Raw genomic sequence first — 21,729 nt, 5'->3', positions numbered from 1 at the left:
AGCAATTGGGTTATCCCTTTGAGAAATAATATTCTTGGCCTCTCATTTCTCACAATGAGAAAGGAATTGAAACACAAAAAATGTAATACAGTCAATGGGAAAATTCTTGAATTTCATTTACGTAAGCTCTTCAATTTCTTTATATAAAAATAAAATAAATTAACTTGCAATTTTTTACATCCCCATAGAAAAAAAAAGAAAAGAAGAGGAAACAAAATCCTAGCATTAGAGTAATTCAAATTTGTGATGTACTAATATCATAGCATAACCACCAAAAAATGAATTGTCCAAATCTGCAGTGAATTTAAATATTGAGTGTTTATAAATTATATATTGTTTGTAAAAAAATAACGCCCAATGAATCGATAATTACACTTTTCCAACAATATTGAAAAACAAAAAGTATAATGGCCCCATTAGTATCCTTAAAGGATGTGTTGATTGCCCTTTAGCTCCAAAAGTAGATGATTGTACACGTCTCCTTGTTGTTTCCCCTCAAGTTGCTTGCCCCCAATCTCTCTATGGATTCCATCATCCTCCATACCAAAATCTTCATTTGTATCATCATCGGATTTTGAAAAATCACTTAAATTGTAATCTTCATCATCTTTGTCATCCTCCACACATATTGGAGCATTAACAAATTCAAATTGGCCTTCAGCCTAAGTAGAATCATATTGGGATTGAGGGGTGTACGTTTGGCATAGAAGGAGCATTTGCAGGGAGTGAAAGTGGACATTCATCCATGGCTACAACACAAAAATTAACAAGAAGATTAAAAGAAAGATCTGGAAAAAAAAAACAATATAGAAAATAGGGGAAAAAAATACACTAAACTCCCCATCCATAAGCTAAATTGTTCCCTTAAAGCTAGTGATTTTTATCAATCTACTTATTTAAATAAAACAATATGAAACAGCTGCTGTAACAAGAATTCCTCTCTTCTTGAACGAGGTCTCCAAAAAGAATACAACATATATTTTAGCAAGGGGACCATTCAGCTTACCTTCCCAAATTCAAAGCCATGCATTCTAAGTTTCTAACAAGAATTCCATTATTCCCAGTTGCAATAGATGCTATATGATTTGTAGCTGAAACCATAGAGAGAGGGGGAAAGTCACATGAGAGTATCAACAAGTCTTGTCCAATATCAAGAACTTTTTCATATTTGTTTAAATTAAGAAAAAAAACAAGGACAAAGAAAAAGAATAATTGATCTCTTGTTTAGGAATAGCAAGATTATCAACTTCAAATATTTGGAAGAAGTAACTTTTATGGGCATTGTTTCCTTCCCATCACAAACCCTGGCAAGATTTTTTTTTTTTTGAACAGAATGAATGAGCTCTTGTTAATCTGAAATTCTCTTTTGTGTCAAAATCTAATTATTTAAAGTGACCAAAGGATTAGAAGTGCCATCCCACTACAGTGATTAATAAAAATAAGTTTTATATCCAATTCAAGACTCAGCAATATCTAAGGAAAAAGAATGAAGATACTGATACATACAAGCTTGAAATGCTTCCTTCAAAAAATCATGTGGGGAGTTTTAGGAGGAAAGATATGCTCTTTGGCATAATATATTTATAATCCATAAGAATTAGGGAAAAAAATAAATAAAGCATTTGGGCTTGATTAAGGTCTTTCTCCAATTTTTATAAGCGATGGAGGAATACTGCATAGTAAGTGTTAGATGCCACTGTTAATTACTGCCATATTCCTCTCAGGCAATTCATCAAACAGTTGTATAGCACAATCAAAAGCATTGCATTTCAGTAAACGTTCAATAGAGCAATAGCCAAGTAAACATCAATTGCAAAACCAGTTTTGAAATGGGCATTTCACAAAAAGCTTCAAAAATCATACAAAAGCAGAAGAAGTAATTCATAAGGCCTTTGCAAACAAGCTCACATAAATGCCAACCCCCAAAAATTAAACCAAAATAAGAAATTTCACATAAACCCCAACCCCAAAAATTAAACCAAACCAAGAAATTTCGACAGAAACTTGCACATATTACCTTTGGAAAATAGAGTGTACTTGCATTAGAAAGAAAAAAAAAATACGAATAAAAAAATATACCAAGGGCTGACATACTTGCTGTCGAACGGCGAGGTAAGACCACTATAGCACTGTCGAGGCATGGACAATGAGACGATAGTCAGATAACATGAAGATGTTTTGCCTTGGCTCCGCCTCTCTCTCTCTCTCTCTCTCTCTCTTGGGGGTGTTCAAACCTGTCTCTCTTCTTTGTTCTTTCTATTGGGTTTGGATGATTGAGTTAGTTTTTAAAAGTCATGTGACTCTCACATGATTATTCTATTAGTTATTTAATGTGAAACAAACTAGAGTATTAATTTGGCAGTTGTGAATAATTTAAGGAGTAAAGTAACTAATAAAAAAGTTGAGGGGGTGTTTCAGTCACTAGTCCAAAATTTAGGGGGTGTATGAGCATTTTTCCCTAAGAAGATTCTTAATCTACTCCAACATATCATGCTTACTTTCATTTACCACTTAAGAAATCCTAAAGAGTTATGAATGTAAGGAATATAAACATAAACATAAATATATAAATGAAAATTCCAACCAAAAATATAAAACCCTCAATATAGGGGGTATTATAAGGTTCTATCCATAGTGGCAAAGAGTTAAAATAGAAAATTGCAGGGATATTTCATTTCCTAATAATAGACTAAATGAAAAGAACAACTCGAATACCATTTCAATTATTTTTTATAATTTTCATATTAAAAAAAAATTCTTGGCCAAAAAAAATTCTTAACTTGAATTATATTCGTGCTCAATGACCTTTTATTTTTTCCATATCTAAATTTGTTATTGTTATGTTTTAAGAAGATTCTTAATCTACTCCAACATATCACACTTACTTTCATTTACCACTTAAGAAATTCTAAGGAACATAAACATAAACATATACATATACATATTCATATACATAAATATAAAAATAATGCCAACAAAAAATATAAAACCCTCAATATATGCGGTATGAATATGATATTAGCAATTGGGTTATCCCTTTGAGAAATAATATTCTTGGCCTCTCATTTCTCACAATGACAAAGGAATTGAAACACAAAAAAATGTACTACAGTCAATGGGAAAATTTATTACAAAGGCATCTAACAACTATAATAACTTAACAAACTCAGAGTAGAACGAGATACAGGTCCATGGTTTTAATCCAAGGCCCTAATGCCTCGCATTTAAAAACATAAGAGACATTATACTTTAGTTGAACATTGATATTAATAAAGTGGGTTGAGTTTCCAACACCCATAGGAAAAAAAAAATTTTAATTTCTTATTTGATATGTAGAATTTTATGGTTAGTGAATCTGTAAAACTATAAAGAAGAATAAACCACAATTTACACCATTGGGATGTAATTTCAATTTGTATAGTTTGAGAAATTAACAAATAAGAATTGTTTTTCATAAAATTTAAATTTTTTTTGCACAAAACATGGGAAGATTGAATTTCCAAATCATAATGCCCCATAAACCATTAAGATAGACAAAGGAAAATAAATCATAAAATTATTCAAAACCCCTAACTACATGGAAATAAATTATATAACTACAAAAAAAATAAACAAAACCTCAAGTAATTTAACAAATATATGAATAATATGATTATAATTTAAATAAAAAATTTGGAAAGAAAAATGAATAAAGAACAACTTATGAGCTACAAGGTGACATCGTCAACAAGTGAGAGAGGGTCTTAAGGAGGTAGTGTGAGAGAGTAAGGATTTGAGAGATCTAGGGACTGATTGAAAGGGTTGGCTGAGACATTGAGTGCTTCTGTGTTGGGGAGAGAGAGAGAGAGAGAGAGAGATTTGACTAGGTAAGGTTAAGAAAAATGAAAGACAAAAAAAGTATGCAAAAATACAATTTAGAACCACTAATTTTACCCTAAAATCATTTTAATCCTATAAGTTTGAAGTGTGTCATTTTAGTTTAGTAACTTTGCCAAAAATCATTTTAGTTTTTTTTTTTATAAAAAAAAACAAAATTTATTTGTGCCATGTAACTCACTTTATATATACTATTCTCACCACAAGCACTTTGAGCAGGTGATGAGGATTTATTTTTTTGGTTATAGTGTCAAAATTTTTCTAAAAAATAAAAGAGAAAAAAGGAACTAAAAATCATATGAGCAATAAAAAGATTTTTTTAAAAAAAGCACTAAAAGAACTACCTTGTAGGAAAGGACTACTCCCTCTGAGGAGAAAAAAGATTGGGATTTATTTTAAAAGATTAAACAAAGGAAGAGTGGCATTTATTTATATTTGATTTTAGTAGCTGACTTGATGTTTAGAAGGAATAATGAGAGATAGAAGTGCCTAATTTTAAGAGATATGGATAACTATTTAAAATTTAGGAGTGTTTAAATGAGTAATACTAGAGATACAAACTTTTTTACAAACTTTTTTAGTAACTCACATATACACTATTTCACAAGAGTGTTGTTCCTTAATAAAAATTTTGTATGTTTCTCCTTTTGTATCTAACTGATTATCTAATTGGGTTGGCCTTTTGGGCCTTTCCAATTGGGCTTAAGTGTGTGGCTTGGAGTGGAACCAAAAGGGATTAATAAGATACTAGCTCTAATGGGTCTTAGGCTTTTTTGTCAACTTTTGACAAGTCCAAAGTTACCATTAATTATATTTAATACTACTATATAAATATAGTTGCACTCTATGCCTTATTTATAAATTATATCCCAAGACTTTATTGTACATGCAACATCTTCATAAAATATTCGTAGTAATACAAAGTCATGAATATTGACTACCACTTTGAAAATTACTACATCTTAATTCCTTAAGTACCCAGTTTAATCCTTTAAGTTATTTATTATATATTTATGAAATTCAATTCCATAAATATATACTTTAGTAACTCCTTACTAAAGTGGTTAGGCCTAATACTCTGAATAATCAAACCCATTAAGCTTATCTCAAGGGAATATTTTATATCTCCGTTAAGAGACTATGAATTCTATCTTGAGAATATATATTCCATCAACACTAAATGTGGTTGCCCAGCATACTGAAGTTTTGATCGTATCTTTAGACCTCACTCCTGATATATCAAAGCAACCTACACTTCATGATCAGGTCCATTATTCTCTCAGGATTAAGAGTTCATGTAAATAGAAGTCGTGAGCTTATTATTCATTTGACAGTCGTTAGGAGAATAATAAATTTCACAGCAATCCAGTTCAATATGTTTTAACTCTTAAAACATATCAACATACTAACTAGAAATCTTCATTTCCATGATCAAGATAAATCATCTTAGTTAATATGTTATAATCTTCGCAGATGAAATGCCCAATTTCATCACCGACTACGAACTAAAATTCTGAGTTTACAAAGAACTTGTGATTTATATTTTCTGTGACTAAATCAAATACTATGTATCTCATGGAATATATGATAATGTCTCAATATTTATGTTACCATTATTTTTAGATAATAATAAAAACAACTTTATTAATCACAACATTAAATCATACATAATGTCATTTATAGCTTCATACAATAGGATTTAAGGGCACACATCCTAACACTAAGGAAAGACAATAGAGGGTTGTTCTTGAACCTTCGTGATTGGAAGTGCATCCATCATGAAGGTTGACGCTATAGTCTAATCTTGGGGTGTTGTTTGGCAAAGAGAACCAGTCACATCGAGTTTTACTCTAGGTGGCACGAACTAACTTTTAAGGACAACGCTTTAGCAGCGTGATTCTATTGCATTGTGAGATTGTGCTAAACTATCTTTATTTTATGTTCTTGCTAACTATTTAGGATATTATTTGTTGTATCAAAAGTTGTTTATTCACTAAAACATGTCCAATAGGCTTAAGTTAAAACCAATAAGAAGTTGGATACACCAACAGTTTGTAAAATTGTTGTAAAATAGTTTGTGGCAATAACATTACTTGTGTTTAAATTAGTACTTTTATATATCTAACCTTATTATTTAATCTTTCTAAACACATGAATTTGAGTATTTAAATTTTCTAAACATATGAATTTAAGGGTATTTTGGTACACAAAATGATGAATCTAAAATGAGGAATCTTGTTATTAGTAGTAGTAGTGTGTGTGTGTCTATATATATATATATATAGACACACACACATACACTACTATTTAAGGGGTTTTCTATGATTGAGATTCTCAATTTAGATGCCCAAAATACCATTAAATTCATCTGTTTGTATAGCTTAAATAATAAGGTTAGACGTGTAAAATTAGTAATTTAAAAACTCATAATTTTTTTTTAAATTAACAAAAAAAAGAAAAACAGATTTTTTCTTTTACCTTCACATTTCGCTCTCACGTTTGTTGTCAAGCATTAAAACAACTTCTTCTTTTTGAAAAAAAATAAAAATAAAACTAATTTCTTTTTTCTTTCACAAAAGTGCTTTTTTTTTTTTTTCTAATTACCAAAATGAAATGGCCCAAGTTTTTACACTAAACTGTTTTTTTCCACCTCCATATTTCTCTCTCATATTTGTAGTCAAGTACTAATACAACTTCTTCTTTAAAAAAAAAAAAAAAATACTATTTTTCCCCACAAAAGTACTTTTTTTTTTTCTTTTCTTTTCTTTTTTTAATTGCCAAAATGAAATTGCCCACATCCTTTTATCACTAAACGGTTTAATAAATTTTAAAAGCTAAAAACATATTCTTTTTTTTCTTCTAAAAATTCACATCCATTATCTCTATTTAGATATATCCCACACACTTTTTACATATCTTTTCAATTTCTTTGCACATACTTTTGGAGTGCCTCAACTTTTTATTCACCTCGTCACCATCTCAAATTTAAGAAAGGTTTGTTTTCTTTGACATTGTTTAAATGATTAATTTGTTAGTTTGTGTATTTTTGTTTTTGTAATTTTTTACAGATCACACTTTGTTTTAAGAAAATTTCTTCTTCTTTATCTCTTTCTCAAGTTTATTTTCACAGTTCCTTTGATCTCCACAATTGTTTTCCTCACTTCATCACTATCTTTCTTTTCAAAGAGGTATGTTTCTTATACAGGATGTAAAGATTAGACTGGGAGGATTCGGGGTACGTCCGGGCAAGATGTAATATTCTTTTTCCTCTTCTTTTTATTATTATCACTATTTTTATTATTATTATTATTATTATTATTATTCATTTTATTGGTTCATTTGGTTCTTAAAATCAAATGTTGTTGAGAAATTATTACCACTAGTGTGACTGTGTTTATATTTAAATACATGTTGATTTGGTTTGGTATATTCATTTCTTTCATTTTCAAGAGCTTGGTCTATACACTTTTAAATAGCATGAAGAGATTTATGTAAAAAAAAATTGTCATGAGTAAAAAACATGGAAATCCAAAAAAAAAAGAAAATGTCTTATCGCACACGTGAATGAAACATTAAAATAATTTAATTTAATTTATATCTAAATCATATAATGTCGTATACAACTATCATTACATTATATCTAACATATTGTGAAACTCTTTTCAAATTTTCATATTTTCAAATACACTATGTGATATATGTCCTAACTTAAAATAAGTTATTTCATTAAATTAATATGTGTTAATTATTATATTATTGAAAAAAATATGGTTTAGTTTAAATATACTTCTCTTCTATATAAAAAAAAAAAAAAAATTCTTCCTCAATTTATGATTAGAATTTAGAAATTGAAAGCAACATGTTTACAATATTTATATTTTCACAATAAATCTCCCAGCAAAAACAAAAAAGAAAAAAAAAATTCAAATAAATATAAATTGTTATTTGTTACTGGTTTATGATTTGAGTCTACCATTTAATAAACGCCACCATAGTCAACAAAACCGGACCGCGACCACGCCCCCTCGTCACGCAATCTGCTCCGTTCACCACAGCCACTGCCGATTCTCTTCTACAGCTCCGTCGCCGAAACCACTTTGGCTTCTCCGCCGCTATCTTCAACTCCAGGAAAAAGAAAAAAGATTTGGGTAACCCCACATTCGGAATTACCTTTCAATTCTGAATATATACATACATAGGCATGTGGGATTGAAGGAAAAGAATGCTAAGTGTTTTGAAGGTCTTGAAAGCTCAATTTCAGGAGTGAAACTTCTGGGCAGTTTTTCTTTTTTGGTTGTTGGTTGGTTGGTGCATCTATTGTGTGTACTTGGGTTGCGCCTCTTTTTGCTTTTTTAATGAATGTTTTTACTTATCTCAAACTAATGTATCTATAAAGCCCTTTTGATTTGGTTTTGTAGGTGTGAAAATTTGGTACAAGTTTGATAATATAGAAGAGTTTGGTTTACTTGAATGGATGAGGTAGAAGAAATACTGGGGAGACATAGGCCTGAAGATGTGAGTTGGCTTTGTTCCCTTTCTGCTTCAGAGCTTGTAAGTATTTGCGTCTAAAGTTTCCAAACCCCATTTATCATTTATATGCCCTCCCTTTTTAAAAAAAAAAATTATTTAGTTAGTTAATTTAATTTTTATAGTTTGTGTATTCGAATGTTCATACAATTACTTTCTTTTGTGTCCGTTGGAAATGTTGTCCCTGATCAAAGGTGTGTAATCCAAGCTCACATTCTTTGAAATGAAAATTGCTTAGAAATCATATTTGGTTGTGGGTTTGATTAAGATATTAGGCAACATTAATGGGTGCATTTTGGTTCAACATCCTAAGGTCTTAATTCTAGTTGGGTTTCGCCAAACTTCTTTTGGTAGGTAATAAAATCCAATAAAAAAATCGGAAAAAAAGGCGCAACATGATAGAAGCTAGAAAGTCCATAGTAGACAAGGTGGTGGAGGTTGAAGTTCAAGTTCAGTCATAAAGGGTTCAAAAATAAGAACTTTTATTTAATCAAGTTATGTTCTTTCCACTCCAAGCAATGAGCATTTCTTTCCTCCAAAGAAACCTTATTAAGCTTAAAGGAGCCACTTCCCAAATCGCCCCATCGCCCCTCTCACCAAAGTATCCTTACCAACATGTTTTAAGCTCCATCACAGCAAAAGGCATAACACAAAAACACCAGACAAGCAAAAGACAATGATAACAGTTCTTTGGCCACTGCATAGTGAAGGAAAGAGATGAGCCACACTCTTCATGTCCTTTACACATAAAGCACCAGTCCATAATAATTATCCCTTGTTTCCTTAAATTATCTGTGACCAAGGTCTTCCTTAATGTTAAACACCACGAGAAGAAAGACATCTATGGCGGTACACAAGCATTCCAAATGCTCTGCCAAGGGAAAATAACTTTTTAACTTCCTCTGCCTCTCAAATATTTGCAATAGATTTTCACTTGAAACCCTTGAGTTTCAGAAGGGACCCATATTAATTTGTCTGCTTCCCCATAATCAATCTTTGTAATTGTAGCGTATATGTCACGTAGGGTTTCACCAAAATTTCATCACATATTCTAAAATTTTACAAAAATTTTGATTAGTTTGTGATGAAGATGATAAAGTTGATTAGATTTTGGTCTCATTCTGTTAGACTCAATAGCATATGTGGTAATGTACCATTCAAGAAACAAAAGGGTGGTAAATGTATGTCTATTGCTTTTTAATTGTCAATGTGAATGGAGTTTGAGAGATACCCATTGGTTCCATCACCTCTTGTGGTGCCTGGGCACTAGGATTTGAACCCCATTAATTGTCAGAGTGAATCCTGATGCATGATTGCTCTGTATGGATCTAAAACCTGGAAATTGGGTTTATTTAAAAAATTTTCTTGATTGCACTGTGGACATCAAATTTTGCTTGAGTTTGATTTGCAATGCTACCTGCTTGCCCTCTTCAAAAACTTTTCAGCATTAAATTTGTGTTATTACAAATTTACATTGGTATATTTACAAATTTACAGCATTAAAAAAATTTCAGCATTAAATTTGTGTTATTACAAATTTACATTTGTGTCATTACTGGAAATTGGGTTTATTTAAAATATTTTCTTGATTGCACTGTGGACATCAAATTTTGCTTGAGTTTGATTTGCAATGCTACCTGCTTGCCCTCTTCAAAAAATTTCAGCATTAAATTTGTGTTATTACAAATTTACATTGGTATATTTCATTTTCATAGGAATCTATTTCCATATGCCATAGATGTACAAGTAAAATCCTTTAGCCATTGCCATTGCTTTTATGATTCTCGATGTTGATTTTTAACAATGACCATGAAAGTATTTGATATTTTGATTGGACAGGATATGCTGATTAGCTTAAAAATGCTGGTCCTCCAACGTGCAAAAGTAATTGGCCATGAAAGTCTAGCCCAAAAATTTGATCTAAAGATGCTTCGAGCCATGGGTATGTCCTCCACTTTTGTTTCTGTGTGTTTATAATCCTTAATTTTCATGTTTTACCATAGTTAGTTATCAAAAAATAAATAAATGTTTTGCCATTGTTAGGAACTGATGATATTATGAGCAATTAATAATTTATTAATTTTACTTTTTCAGGTGTGAGTTTGAGTTTACTTCTGCAATATTCTGTGAAATATTGTTATACCCTATTTCTGCATCTATCTGATGTCTAATTTGAATTTTTGTGCTGCCTCTTTTTTTTTTTGTTCTGTCAAAGGAAACTATCAAATCTCTTACTGATTTTCTGCTATTCTTCATTAATTCTAATTAGCATTTATCTTCTTCTTATCTGATGTCTAATTTGATTTATTTTCCGCTGCCTTTTTTTTTTGGTCTCTCAAAGGACTGTTGTATCTGTTCCATATATTCTGTTTATCTTTTATTAATTCTAATTATCATCTTCCCTTCAATTCACATTCTATATATGGGCTGATTTTGTGTGTTTGTTTTTTTAATTGCACTAATGTGACAACAACAGTTGTTTATGCTGGTTTCAGAATTTTATCTATACACTCTGCACCTAAGACTGAAAACTTTTACCTTAATGTCATATATTTCTTCAACATGTTGATTTAGTTTCTGTTTTTTATCATGTCATATTTTGTTTTCGTCTTGGCCTCTACATGTCAATATGAGATTGTACCTTTAAACCCTTTTAATTCAAATATTATGCTTATAATTAATTCATTCCATAACCGTAACACACATGTATTATTTATAGCATTAGTTATAAAATATAATTATATAAAAAAGGTATTAGTCATAAAATAAAAAAATGACTAAATTGATCTTACAACTAATGCTATATTACTTATACTACTCCCCCTCAAGTTGGGACATATTTTTCATATAGTCCTGACTTGTCCCATAACAAATCTAAAACAGGCCTTTCATAATGGTTTCGTGACCCTATCAGTAGTTTTTGGCCCCAATAGAGACATGCTGAGTGGCAATCACACCACTCTCCAGTCTTTCTCGGGCAAGATGACAATTTCTCTCTATATTTTTGGTTCACTTATGAACACTAAGTTGCAATATGAATTGTTGCCTGATTTTCACAATAAATAGTCATAGACAACTGCACATCAAATGTAAGACTCTTATAAAAGGTGTTAAATCTGTATAAGCTCACAAGATGTATAAGACATGACATATTCAACTTTTGCACTAGAACAGGACACAACACTGCTCCTTACTTCTCCAAGTGATCATGGTTTCTCATAGGAATGGGCATTGTCCATAGTAGATGTCCTATCTAAGGGTGACTTTGCTGGGTCTGAATACAGGCTGTTGCCATATACTGACTCACAACTTTGATGGCGAACATTGATATTTGGTTGAATAATGGTGGGATCATCTTACCAACCAAACAATGATACCACTCAAGATTAGAGAATAACTCCTAATCTTCAGAGATAGTTTAGGATTCATAGGGTGCTCTCCTTTGTATACTCCTTGTGTATTGGGGTTTGCCCATATATCGTTTTTTCAATGGATTTTATATATATATATATATATATATATATATCTAACTCATTGTACCTAACAACCTGTTTCTTCCAAAATAACACATTTTCTTTTTGACAAACTAATTCCTTCCTTTGATGAGCTACATCAATACCTAAAAAAATACTGTAACTTTATGAGATCTTTAGTTTGAAACAAAGTTTGAAGAAATGCCTTTAACTTGACAACTCCTTTCTTGTCATCACCAGTAATAATGATGCCATCTTTATAGGCTATCTATAAAATATTTTGATGCAGGACAATCAAAACTGATGCAATCCAACACAAATTTACCAAGAACAGAAATAATCTTGGAATATACACCATGCCATTGAAAAAATTTAACTGAAATTTTATTCATCATAAACTCATCACCATAGGAGTACGATAGCTTTATTATATAGACTATTAGGACTAAACACTAATCCTAAGTGACTTGAGTCAAAGAAAAATTATTGAATAGAGAAAATAATCATTGAGAATAATTCAGAAGAAAAACAGTAGGCCATGATTTCAGTTCTTTCATCGATTTCATGACAACGTATGATTAAGAGATCATTTACATGTAACCAAGCTTCATGAACCAATTGATCAACAGCTCACAACTTCATAACCAGAGCAACCAACTCGTCTCATCGATTCAAGTGATCATAATGACCTGATTATGATTTTCCTTAGGGATTTAGAGGTTTCTTCATTGTAGTGGTGGATTTATGTGCCTCTTGGTTGATTCAAGGGTTTTGGATTGAATAAATATTGTAATATAATACTATCATGCGTCTTGAGTAATTATTAGGTACTCCTAGAGCATGGTGATGTGGTGCTCCCTCTTTTCACATTCATGGTAGATCCCACTAATTAAATTCATGGTTGGATCTACAATGAATTTTAGAGTTGGGAGCACCGCATAACTATGCTCCAGGAGCATCTAATAATGTTCCCATGCATCCCAGTGTCTCAAAGTGACAAAGGAACAGCGTTGAAGGAAAAACTAGTTGAGGTCTTACAGGAAAGCTTTTTTTTTTTTTTGATAAGTAATGGAATTCCTATTAATATAAAACAATAGTCACCCAAGTATACAGCTGGGGACCATATAATCAATCATGCAAGTTACAAGAATCTATCAAATTAATAACAGCAGTTACAAACATAAAGACAAACTATGCAAACAGACATCCAATCCAACAAAGGTATTATAAGAAAGCTTTCCTAGTTTAAAATGCAATTTGAAATGCTTTACAGCTCTAGTTCAACATATAGAAGACTTAACTATCATAAAAAATATTTACCATCAGAAGTCTCAATTGCCCTGAGACAATGGACTGAGTTCTAGTGTTAGAGAAAGATGCCTTCCCAATCTGGACTATGGCTAAGATGAATGGTCAAAATTATAATGATTGAAAGTTGTGATGTTAGTTGTGTAAGCAATAGTCCATTGGTCCATCGTTCTGAAGAGCATGCACAGAAGATTCATGAGTCAAGTTCCAAATTTATGTAAGCATTTATGTTATGTAATGTTTTACGTTTTCCTTTCCCATTTTTGGTGATTTTCAGTGTTTGTAATGGCTGCTCAAAAGTAAGCCTTAATGTCTTATTAATGCTAACTAAGTAGGAGTGGCTAGCCAAAAGATTGGTAGCAGGTTGGTGCTGGTAGCATCTAATGGTTAAAGGGTGAAGATGGGTGCTCTCAGTTTTTACATAAGCACTAGGAGAGAAGGGGAAGAAGGGGGTGGATGGGGGTTGGAGTGCTTGTTAAGTTGAACCCTAGCTAAAAAAGACGAAAGAAATTTAAAAAAAAAAAAAATCCTCATATGACCGTTATAGTCAATGCAATTACAATGTAGCTGGAAAAAAGTTTCCAGAGATGCTAACCACCCGAGAGGACTATACACCTATGAATGTCCTTAATTCGAAGTAACCTCCCAGTCAAAGCCTATTGCAGAGCTTTCTTTTGAATGTTTTTTTTTGATAAGTAACGAAAATTTTATTAAAAAATGAAGAACAGTCAACCCGAGTACATTGGGAATGTACTATGGGGGCATAAATCAATAACCAAGATTACAACGATCAAGTAAAACAGGAAGGGAAGAACAAAAAAAATGACAAAAAACCACACTCCAATCGAGGAGAGTGTGTAGGAAAAAACACTTAATCTCTAGTATAGAGCGTTCACAGCTCTCGAAGCATCTCTCATTCCTTTCGCGCCAAATACACCATAACAAGCAATGAGGCACAATTCTCCACAACTCTATATTTCTATGTCTTCCAAACTTACCCTGTCAAGACTCAAACAACTCAATAACCTTCTGAGGCATAACCCAATGAATTCCAAAAAGGCAAAAAACCAACGACCACAACTCACAAGCAATGGGGCAATGAAGAAGAAGATGATCCATTGACTCCCCACAATTCTTACACATATAGCACCAATCCAGAACTAGCACACGTCGTTTGCGAAGATTATCTGTTGTTAAAATCTTACCTAAAGAAGCAGACCATGAAAAGAAAGTTACCCTTGGAGGAACCTTCGATTTCCAAACCAACTTCCAAGGGAAGGGTAAGGTGGTAGGAGGGTAGAAAGAAACCTCTAACCTCAAAACCTCTACTCCTTGCTGGCTTCCAACACAACCGATCCGGACCCAAACCCCGTACCGTCGAAGAGTAGACCATATCCATAAACCGATCAAAGGATTCTTGTTCCCAATCCTGTGGAGGACGACGAAATTTAGCATCCCAATGAATCCTCCCACCAGACCAACACATAACCTCCGCTACTGAAGAATCATTTGTTCTACTAATACAATAGAGCTCTGGAAAAGCCTCTTGGAAAGTACGATCACCACACCATACATGCTTCCAAAACTTCACTCGAGTACCATCCCCCACATCATACATAAGAAGTTTAGAAAAACGTGTCCAACCACTCCTAATATGTCTCCACAAACTAACACCATAAGCACTGGTCACCTTTTTCGTTCACCAACCACCCCAATCATTCCCATATTTCACTGCAATAACCCTCCTCCATAGAGCATCGGTCTCCATGCCATACCTCCATAACCATTTTCCTAACAAGGCAGCATTAAAACTCCTCAATCGTCTAATACCTAACCCTCCAACTTGCAACGGCTTACAAACCTGAGCCCAATTGACCAAGTGTAATTTAGAGTCACCATTAAGACCACTCCACAAAAAATCTCGTTGTAACTTCTCCATACGATTTGCCACCTTCCTAGGTAGAGGCAGAAGGGAAAAGAAGTATGTAGGTAAGGAGGAAAGAGTACTTTTAATAAGAGTTACCTTACCCCCCTTAGATAGATACAACCTTTTCCACCCTGCTAATCTCCTTTCCATCTTCTCCAAAATAGGATTCCAAATTGACAACTTCTTAAATTTAGCTCCTAACGGTAGCCCCAAATATCTCAATGGAAGAGAGGATAGCCTACAACCCAGCATCCCCACCAACACATCCATATTGTAGACCTCCCCTATAGGAACCAACTCAGATTTCCCCAAATTAATCCTTAAGCCTGAGACCTCCTCAAATCTAGCTAGGATCGCTCTTAAACAAGCTATATGCGAAGAATCAGCGTCACAAAATATAAGAGTGTCATCAGCAAACAAAAGATGAGACACCATCACCGAGTTGCCAGCTGTATTACCTACAGAGAACCGAATTTAAGCAACAGCCACATCCAACAAACGACTCAACCCCTCCATAACAATGTCAAATAGCAATGGGAGACAAGGGTCCCCTTGCCGAATCCCCCTAGAACTACCAAAAAAATCAGAAGGACTACCATTGATCAGAATGGAGAATTTAACAGTAGAGATGCAACACATTATCCACTTTCTCCATTTCTCTGAAAACCCACAACGCTGAAGCATATACATTAAAAACCCCCAGCTCACATGGTCATAAGCCTTCTCCACATCCAACTTACACAACACTCCCGGAACACCTGACTTCAATCTACTATCAATACATTCTGAAGCAATCAAAAAAGAGTCCAATATCTGTCTACCTTTCACAAATGCATTCTGAGAATTCGAAATAAGCCCATGTGCCACCCTTCTAAGACGATTAGCCAACACTTTAAAAATGATCTTATAAATCCCACCAACTAAGCTAATAGGCCGAAAATCCTTGATCTCCACAGCATCCACCTTTTTGGGAATAAGAGCAAGGAAAGAAGCATTAAGGCTCTTCTCAAACACCGCCTGAGTATGAAAATTTTGGAACACTGCCATAATTTCAGCCTTCAACAAACACTAGCAAGACTGAAAGAACGCCATAGAAAAGCCATCTGGGCCAGGAGCCTTATCACCCTTAAAATCACTAATCACCCCAAACACCTCTTCCTCATCAAAAGGCCTATCTAGCCACAATGCATCATCCTCCAAGATACAAGAGAACTCCACATCATCTAGTAAAGGTCTATGAGCCACAGTTTCAGCATATAGCTGCCTATAAAAATGAGAAATACAACCAGCTATAGCCTCCGGATCTGAAGACAATTCTCCATCTACCATAAGCCTATCAATGGAATTAAATCTTCTGTGAGAGTTAGCTATATGATGAAAGAATTTGGTATTCCTGTCTCCTTCTCTAATACAAAGGACTCTAGACTTCTGCCTCCAACAGATTTCCTCCATCAAAGTAACTTTTTCTAATTCACCTTGAACTCTCTCCAACTCCAGCCTTTCCTCCACAACTAAAGTTCGACTATCCTCAATCATCTCTAAATCAAGAAGCTCTTGCCACAATTTTCTCACCCGATCTTCAACATTTACAAAAACCTCCACATTCCATTTCTTCAAATCATTTTTCAAAAGCTTCAATTTATGGGCCAACACAAAACTTGGAGCTCCTCGGACATTATAAGATGCCCACCAAGATCGCACCCTCTCCACGAAACCCTCATCTTTCAGCCACATATTCTCAAATCTAAACGGCCTCCTACCGCTCTGAAAGGAACCACCCTCAAGAACAATCGGGAAGTGATCAGATAACAGCCTAGGCAAGCGTTGTTGAGAAACAGATGGAAACTTATCATCCCAATCTGCGGAAAACAAAAACCTGTCCAGCCTAGCCTTCGAAGCAACTTCACGAGTATTAGACCAAGTGAAAGATCCCCCTTGAAGCGGAATATCAATAAGACCTTGCTCAGAAATAAAATTGGAAAACTCCTGCATGGCAGTAGTAAAAGAGGTTGAACCAGAACGCTCAGAAGGAAACCTAACCACATTAAAGTCACCACCCACACACCATGGAACATTCCACCAACTGTTCAAACCAAATAATTCTTCCCATAAGAACCTTCTGTCTCTCACAGAATTAGGACCATAGATACCAGTAAACGCCCAAACAAATTGATCTGACACACTAGTAAATCTACAAGAAACTGAAAATTGCCCCACAACTTCCTCCTCTTTATTCACAACCCGTGTATCCCACATCAGTAACACCCCTCCAGAAGCTCCGCAAGAGCCTAGATAAGACCAATCGACATGTTGACCCCTCCACAAACTGTGAATCACATCTCTAGTTATCAACTCCATTTTAGTTTCTTGAATACAAATAACATCTGGCTTCCATCTCCTGACCAAATTACGAACCCGAAGCCTTTTATTACTATCATTCAGCCTTCTAACATTCCAAGAAATAATCTTCAAATTCATTGATGAACCACCACAGCCCTCTCCTTACTTATATTCCTCGGTTTCGTTGAACCAACCTCGACATTCATAGATGTCAATAAATTTTTCAACTCCCGCTGACCTTTCTGCCCCGACTTACCATGCTTCATTTGATCATCTACTGCCTTAAGCTTTTTATCCTTTTTCTTGGCCTCTATAGCCAGCAGCAAGCCCGTAATCTGCTCCTCAAAACCTTCCAATGAAGTGCCCACTGATTTTCTAAAAGCCTTAATCCGATTTGTTACCCATTGTGATAAATTATTACCATCACCCGACTCCATACACCCAACCCCCCGCTTAGAACTACACTCCAACTCCAAAGGAACTTCTGTGGCCAAAGGTACCGCCTCTAACGGCTTGCCACTACACTCCCAAGACATCAACCTCTCATCAAAATCCCCCATCTCTTCCTCTGCCTCTTAACAATAGACCAAGAATCAACTAACCCATCACAGTCCTCTGCCCAACTAACCATCTGACTGTCAATGATAAAAGTATCATTACCTGTTACAGCCTCTACATCAGTGACTGAGCAATCCGACACACTTTCTGGAGATCGATATAGAGATAACAGAATCACTACTTGTCGACCATCTCGCAATTGTAGCATCCATTCTTTGGAATTACCCCATGATTTATCCAAATCACTGACCAATTCCCTAATAGTGGGAGAATGATTAAATACCACCTTACCATCAGAGGCCTCATGCTCCGTCGCCCTTACCTCCGGAGCCAACAAATCATCATCCTCCTCCTTCGTCTTCGTCGGAGATGACGACATCTCCACCAACTGTTCTATCAAGTCCCCTGAAGACATCACCTTCATCTCTGCCGGCTCAACCGAAGGACATATCGGAGCTACCGTTGATGAACCCACCTAGCAAACAGCCTGCACCACTTCCGATGTCAATATCGGCACGGTAGAGGGCTGGGTAAGGCAGCTCAGGCTCACCTGAACGCAAGACCCACTCCCGCCAAGTACTTCTAGCGCCGATATGGGAGAAGTCGAGCCTAGGTTGGCCATTGGAGCCTTCATCGTCCTCCTTGGTGGTAGAGAACCAAGCACCGAGCTCGCTGAGACACTCGCACCATTCGAGATTGAGCTCAGGCCTGAGGTGCTTGACTCTAACTTACCATCCTCAACAAATGGGCCTGTAAGACTCCGCCGGGTTTAAGCCCGATCGTTTGGAGCAAGCCCCTGCCTCAAAAACAAAAGGGCTAGTCAACATTGGGCCTGGACAACACTTAACCGCATGGGCTTCAAAAGGCCCATTGTCCATTCCCTTATTCACAACCTGGGCAGAAATTTCCTCACGTGCCACCCACTTAACAGCTTGCTTATCTCCCCTATAACGTTGCCAAGACACCCGCCTCTTACCAAATTCATTTACTTCCACAACCAAACCTTTCCTTAACCAAATGCGACCTCCTAATTTGACGCTCCCTGCCAGAATCAACATCTTTCAAATTCAAATTATTCAATCTGAATTTATTCTGTTCCGGGATTTTCTCCTTAAGCCTAGCATCTCCATTAATACTACGGTGGCTCCCCTCCACACCACCCACGGCAATCGGTATAACATTATCAGCCGGAGCTTCAAAAGCCACCACTTGAATCCCCACTTCGTCTCTCGGAGGCTGCGTTGTGTTCTCCACTACTTGAAACTTCTCTGTCTCTCTAATGGAGGGCTGGTGCAAATGCTTCCTTACTTGCACAGGCGCTTTTACCGTTTCAGCAAAGGACCGGGAAGGATGAATCTCTGAACCCAACTTAGCCTTATACGGTAGAGCTTTTGAACCCAACGCATAATGAGAAGGTTCCAACATTCTCCGCAATTCAATTCCAAAAGCTCTCCACCCTTGTTGTGCCTTGCCTGCAGGAATAATGATCGATCTTCTCATCCCGCCAACTTTTAACTCTGTTACTAAAATAAATTGCCCAAACGGGTTAGAACCCCGTTGCACTGTGTAGGCAGAGTCTCCATCCCTGAGCGTGAAGAAATGTTTGGGGTTGACCCCAATCACCATTTGTTCCAAGCTCTGCATTAACCAGCTTGCTGCATTCCTACCCATAAACACTGAGTGCATGAAATACTTCCCTCGTTCAAAAATCTTAAGGGAGAAAAAGTTCCCCCCTTCCTCAACCACCAATTGAAACAACTTCGATTCAATAAAAAAACTGCGAAATCCACCCATATCAATTCAAAACAGAAATAAAACAAAAACTGGAAACAAAATTTCTAACTAATTTGAGGTAGCCGGGCCTCTCATGGTCTTGTTAAAAGCTAAATTATTGTTAGAATCATCAAATGTTGTTTGAGATTCATGAGTGCTATGCCGTAAGTATAAGTCAATTAATTCCTTGTAGTCCTTGCGATGTAGGATAAGGCACTCCCAAAAAAAAGTGGTAAAATTTTATTGCATTTTATGGTTGTAATATTCACAGAAACCTTAATCTCATAAGAAACACATTAAGAGCCCAAGAGAGAATGTTGTCAAGCAACCGAATCAAAAGTTTCTAGACAGTTATTGCATAAGCTTAAACTAACAATGTATATATAAAAACTTCTGAGAAAAAGAGAAGGAAAAAATAAAAGACCAAGTTTTCTTTTGAATGTTGGTTGTGGATCATTTTCCTTTAGTAATTTGGAAGACCAAGTTCTGATGAAGTTTAGCTGAGAACACTGTCCATTCTTTGTTTTGGGGAGAGGTTCTTGGGGATGTAGCAAACACCATGGAGTAGGTTTTACAAAGATCATGGAGTTAATATTTCCTTGAACTTACTTGAATAGCCTCAAATTTCATTCTGTAGGCAAGAAGGTACTAAGTATATGTTTCTGTAGAAAGTTGCAACAGCACCAAAACAAATTTGACTAGGAAATGCTGTGCCCTTGAATCTGAGTGGCTTGATCATTTTGAAGTTTGATCTTTAATTCATTTCAAAGTTTGATTTTTTATAAATTTAAAATTGAATTAGCTCTGTCAGGTCATTTAACTCAAAAAGAATTTTTTGTTGCTCGTACACTTAGTCATAGTCAATTTATGAAGGTTTGAATTTGATTCTCAATGATTGTTTTAGCTTATACATTTTCTGACCAGACCAGTAACTTCTCTGAGCACTTGTGCAGGGTTCATATTGATGGAATATCTCAAAGGAAAGGTCAAGGATTTATCTCTTGTTTCTGGAGAGAATGCTGAATTTATAAATTGTTGCAATTTATTGAAATTTAGTGTTGAAGAAATTATGAGTAATGAAGAGATTAAGGCATATATTGGCCGATCCAAAATAAGTCCAGCGAAAACGTGAGTCCAAGCTGCACGGCTTGATTATGAAAGTATTTTTGGTCGTCTCGTGATTTTTCTTTTCTCATGTATTTTTGGTCGTCATATGATTTTTTATTCTATGTATTTTTGGCCATCATATGATGATTCTTAGGTTTACAGGTTCTATCCTGTCAATTGTTTCTGAAATCAATGACCTTAAATACTGTTTTCCAGAATATCCATATATCGTAGAGCAAGGACAAATTAAGTAGCCAATTTTTTTTTTTGCTAGCTTAACAGACACATTTAAGAGTGATCGTGGTAAAATCATTAGTTGCTAAAGGCAGATCATATCATCATAGCACTTGAAAATTCTACACTACAGTTGATGTAAATATCTTTTGCTTCCTCTTTTCTGTGGTTTGAAAAAGAAAGAAAGAACGGTTGGTGATATGTAGCTATGGAGGGGGCATGTCTGGTAACGCATTACTTGGGTCCCTCTTGTTTCGACGTAAAACATTTTTCATGTGATGTTTTCCTCATTTTGTGTGATGGAACGGTTGGAAAACTTGGTTACATTAATGTCATTTTCTGTTAGATCAGAAAAAGCAATCTCTGATGTTGAAAATGTTTTATGCTTGAACAATTTTCAACTTGAAGAGAACATAAATCTAAAAAATATAGAAAAATCTCAAAATACCCCAAAACCTTTAAAACACTATTGAAATCTTCTAAATAAGTGAAATACTCTCAAATTTTTTAAAATGACAAAAATAAACTATGAAACTTTTAAAGTGATCAAAATTCCTTTTTATTTTTTATTTTTTGTGAGAAGGATCAAAATACCTTGGACACCTA

General features: G+C 34.7%; 1 protein-coding gene and 1 long non-coding RNA gene across 6 annotated transcripts; one reads left to right on the top strand and one right to left on the bottom strand.

The window, feature by feature from the left end:
* Window positions 1-281: 281 nt before the first annotated feature.
* LOC142634401 (uncharacterized) lies at window positions 282-2,234 on the bottom strand. 2 transcript variants are annotated; one of them, XR_012844136.1, is made up of 3 exons: window positions 2,080-2,234; window positions 1,007-1,091; window positions 282-749 (listed from the first exon to the last, which is right to left on the bottom strand). It is a non-coding gene; the product is annotated as an uncharacterized LOC142634401 (long non-coding RNA). The 2 variants fall into 2 exon arrangements; XR_012844135.1 differs by lacking the exon at window positions 1,007-1,091 and having other exon boundaries at window positions 2,095-2,234.
* A 5,563-nt stretch (window positions 2,235-7,797) lies between these two features.
* LOC142636901 (uncharacterized) lies at window positions 7,798-21,147 on the top strand. Of its 4 annotated transcripts, none has more exons than XM_075811189.1 (4): window positions 7,798-8,116; window positions 8,295-8,427; window positions 10,243-10,345; window positions 20,736-21,147. In XM_075811189.1, the coding sequence occupies exons 2-4, from the start codon at window positions 8,347-8,349 to the stop codon at window positions 20,912-20,914; spliced, it is 363 nt and encodes a 120-aa protein (XP_075667304.1). In that variant the 5' UTR covers window positions 7,798-8,116; window positions 8,295-8,346; the 3' UTR covers window positions 20,915-21,147. The 4 variants fall into 4 exon arrangements, with proteins under 4 accessions (XP_075667304.1, XP_075667301.1, XP_075667303.1 ...); XM_075811186.1 differs by having other exon boundaries at window positions 7,807-8,024; XM_075811188.1 differs by having other exon boundaries at window positions 8,072-8,180.
* The last annotated feature ends 582 nt before the right edge of the window (window positions 21,148-21,729 follow it).

The sequence above is a fragment of the Castanea sativa genome, chromosome 5 (assembly GCF_040712315.1).
Source record: "Castanea sativa cultivar Marrone di Chiusa Pesio chromosome 5, ASM4071231v1".
NCBI classification, from domain to species: Eukaryota; Viridiplantae; Streptophyta; class Magnoliopsida; order Fagales; family Fagaceae; genus Castanea; species Castanea sativa.
The sequence above is the reverse complement of the archived record's forward strand: the minus strand, read 5'-3'. Positions and strand labels throughout refer to the sequence as shown.

Excerpts from the sequence above, each read along its gene's own strand:
- LOC142636901 (XM_075811189.1), top strand. The coding sequence starts at position 8,347 with ATGGATGAGGTAGAAGAAATACTGGGGAGACATAGGCCTGAAGATGTG. Across the intron at positions 8,428-10,242 it reads CCCTTTCTGCTTCAGAGCTT|GATATGCTGATTAGCTTAAA; the intron begins GTAAGTATTTGC and ends TTGATTGGACAG. Across the intron at positions 10,346-20,735 it reads AAAGATGCTTCGAGCCATGG|GGTTCATATTGATGGAATAT; the intron begins GTATGTCCTCCA and ends GCACTTGTGCAG.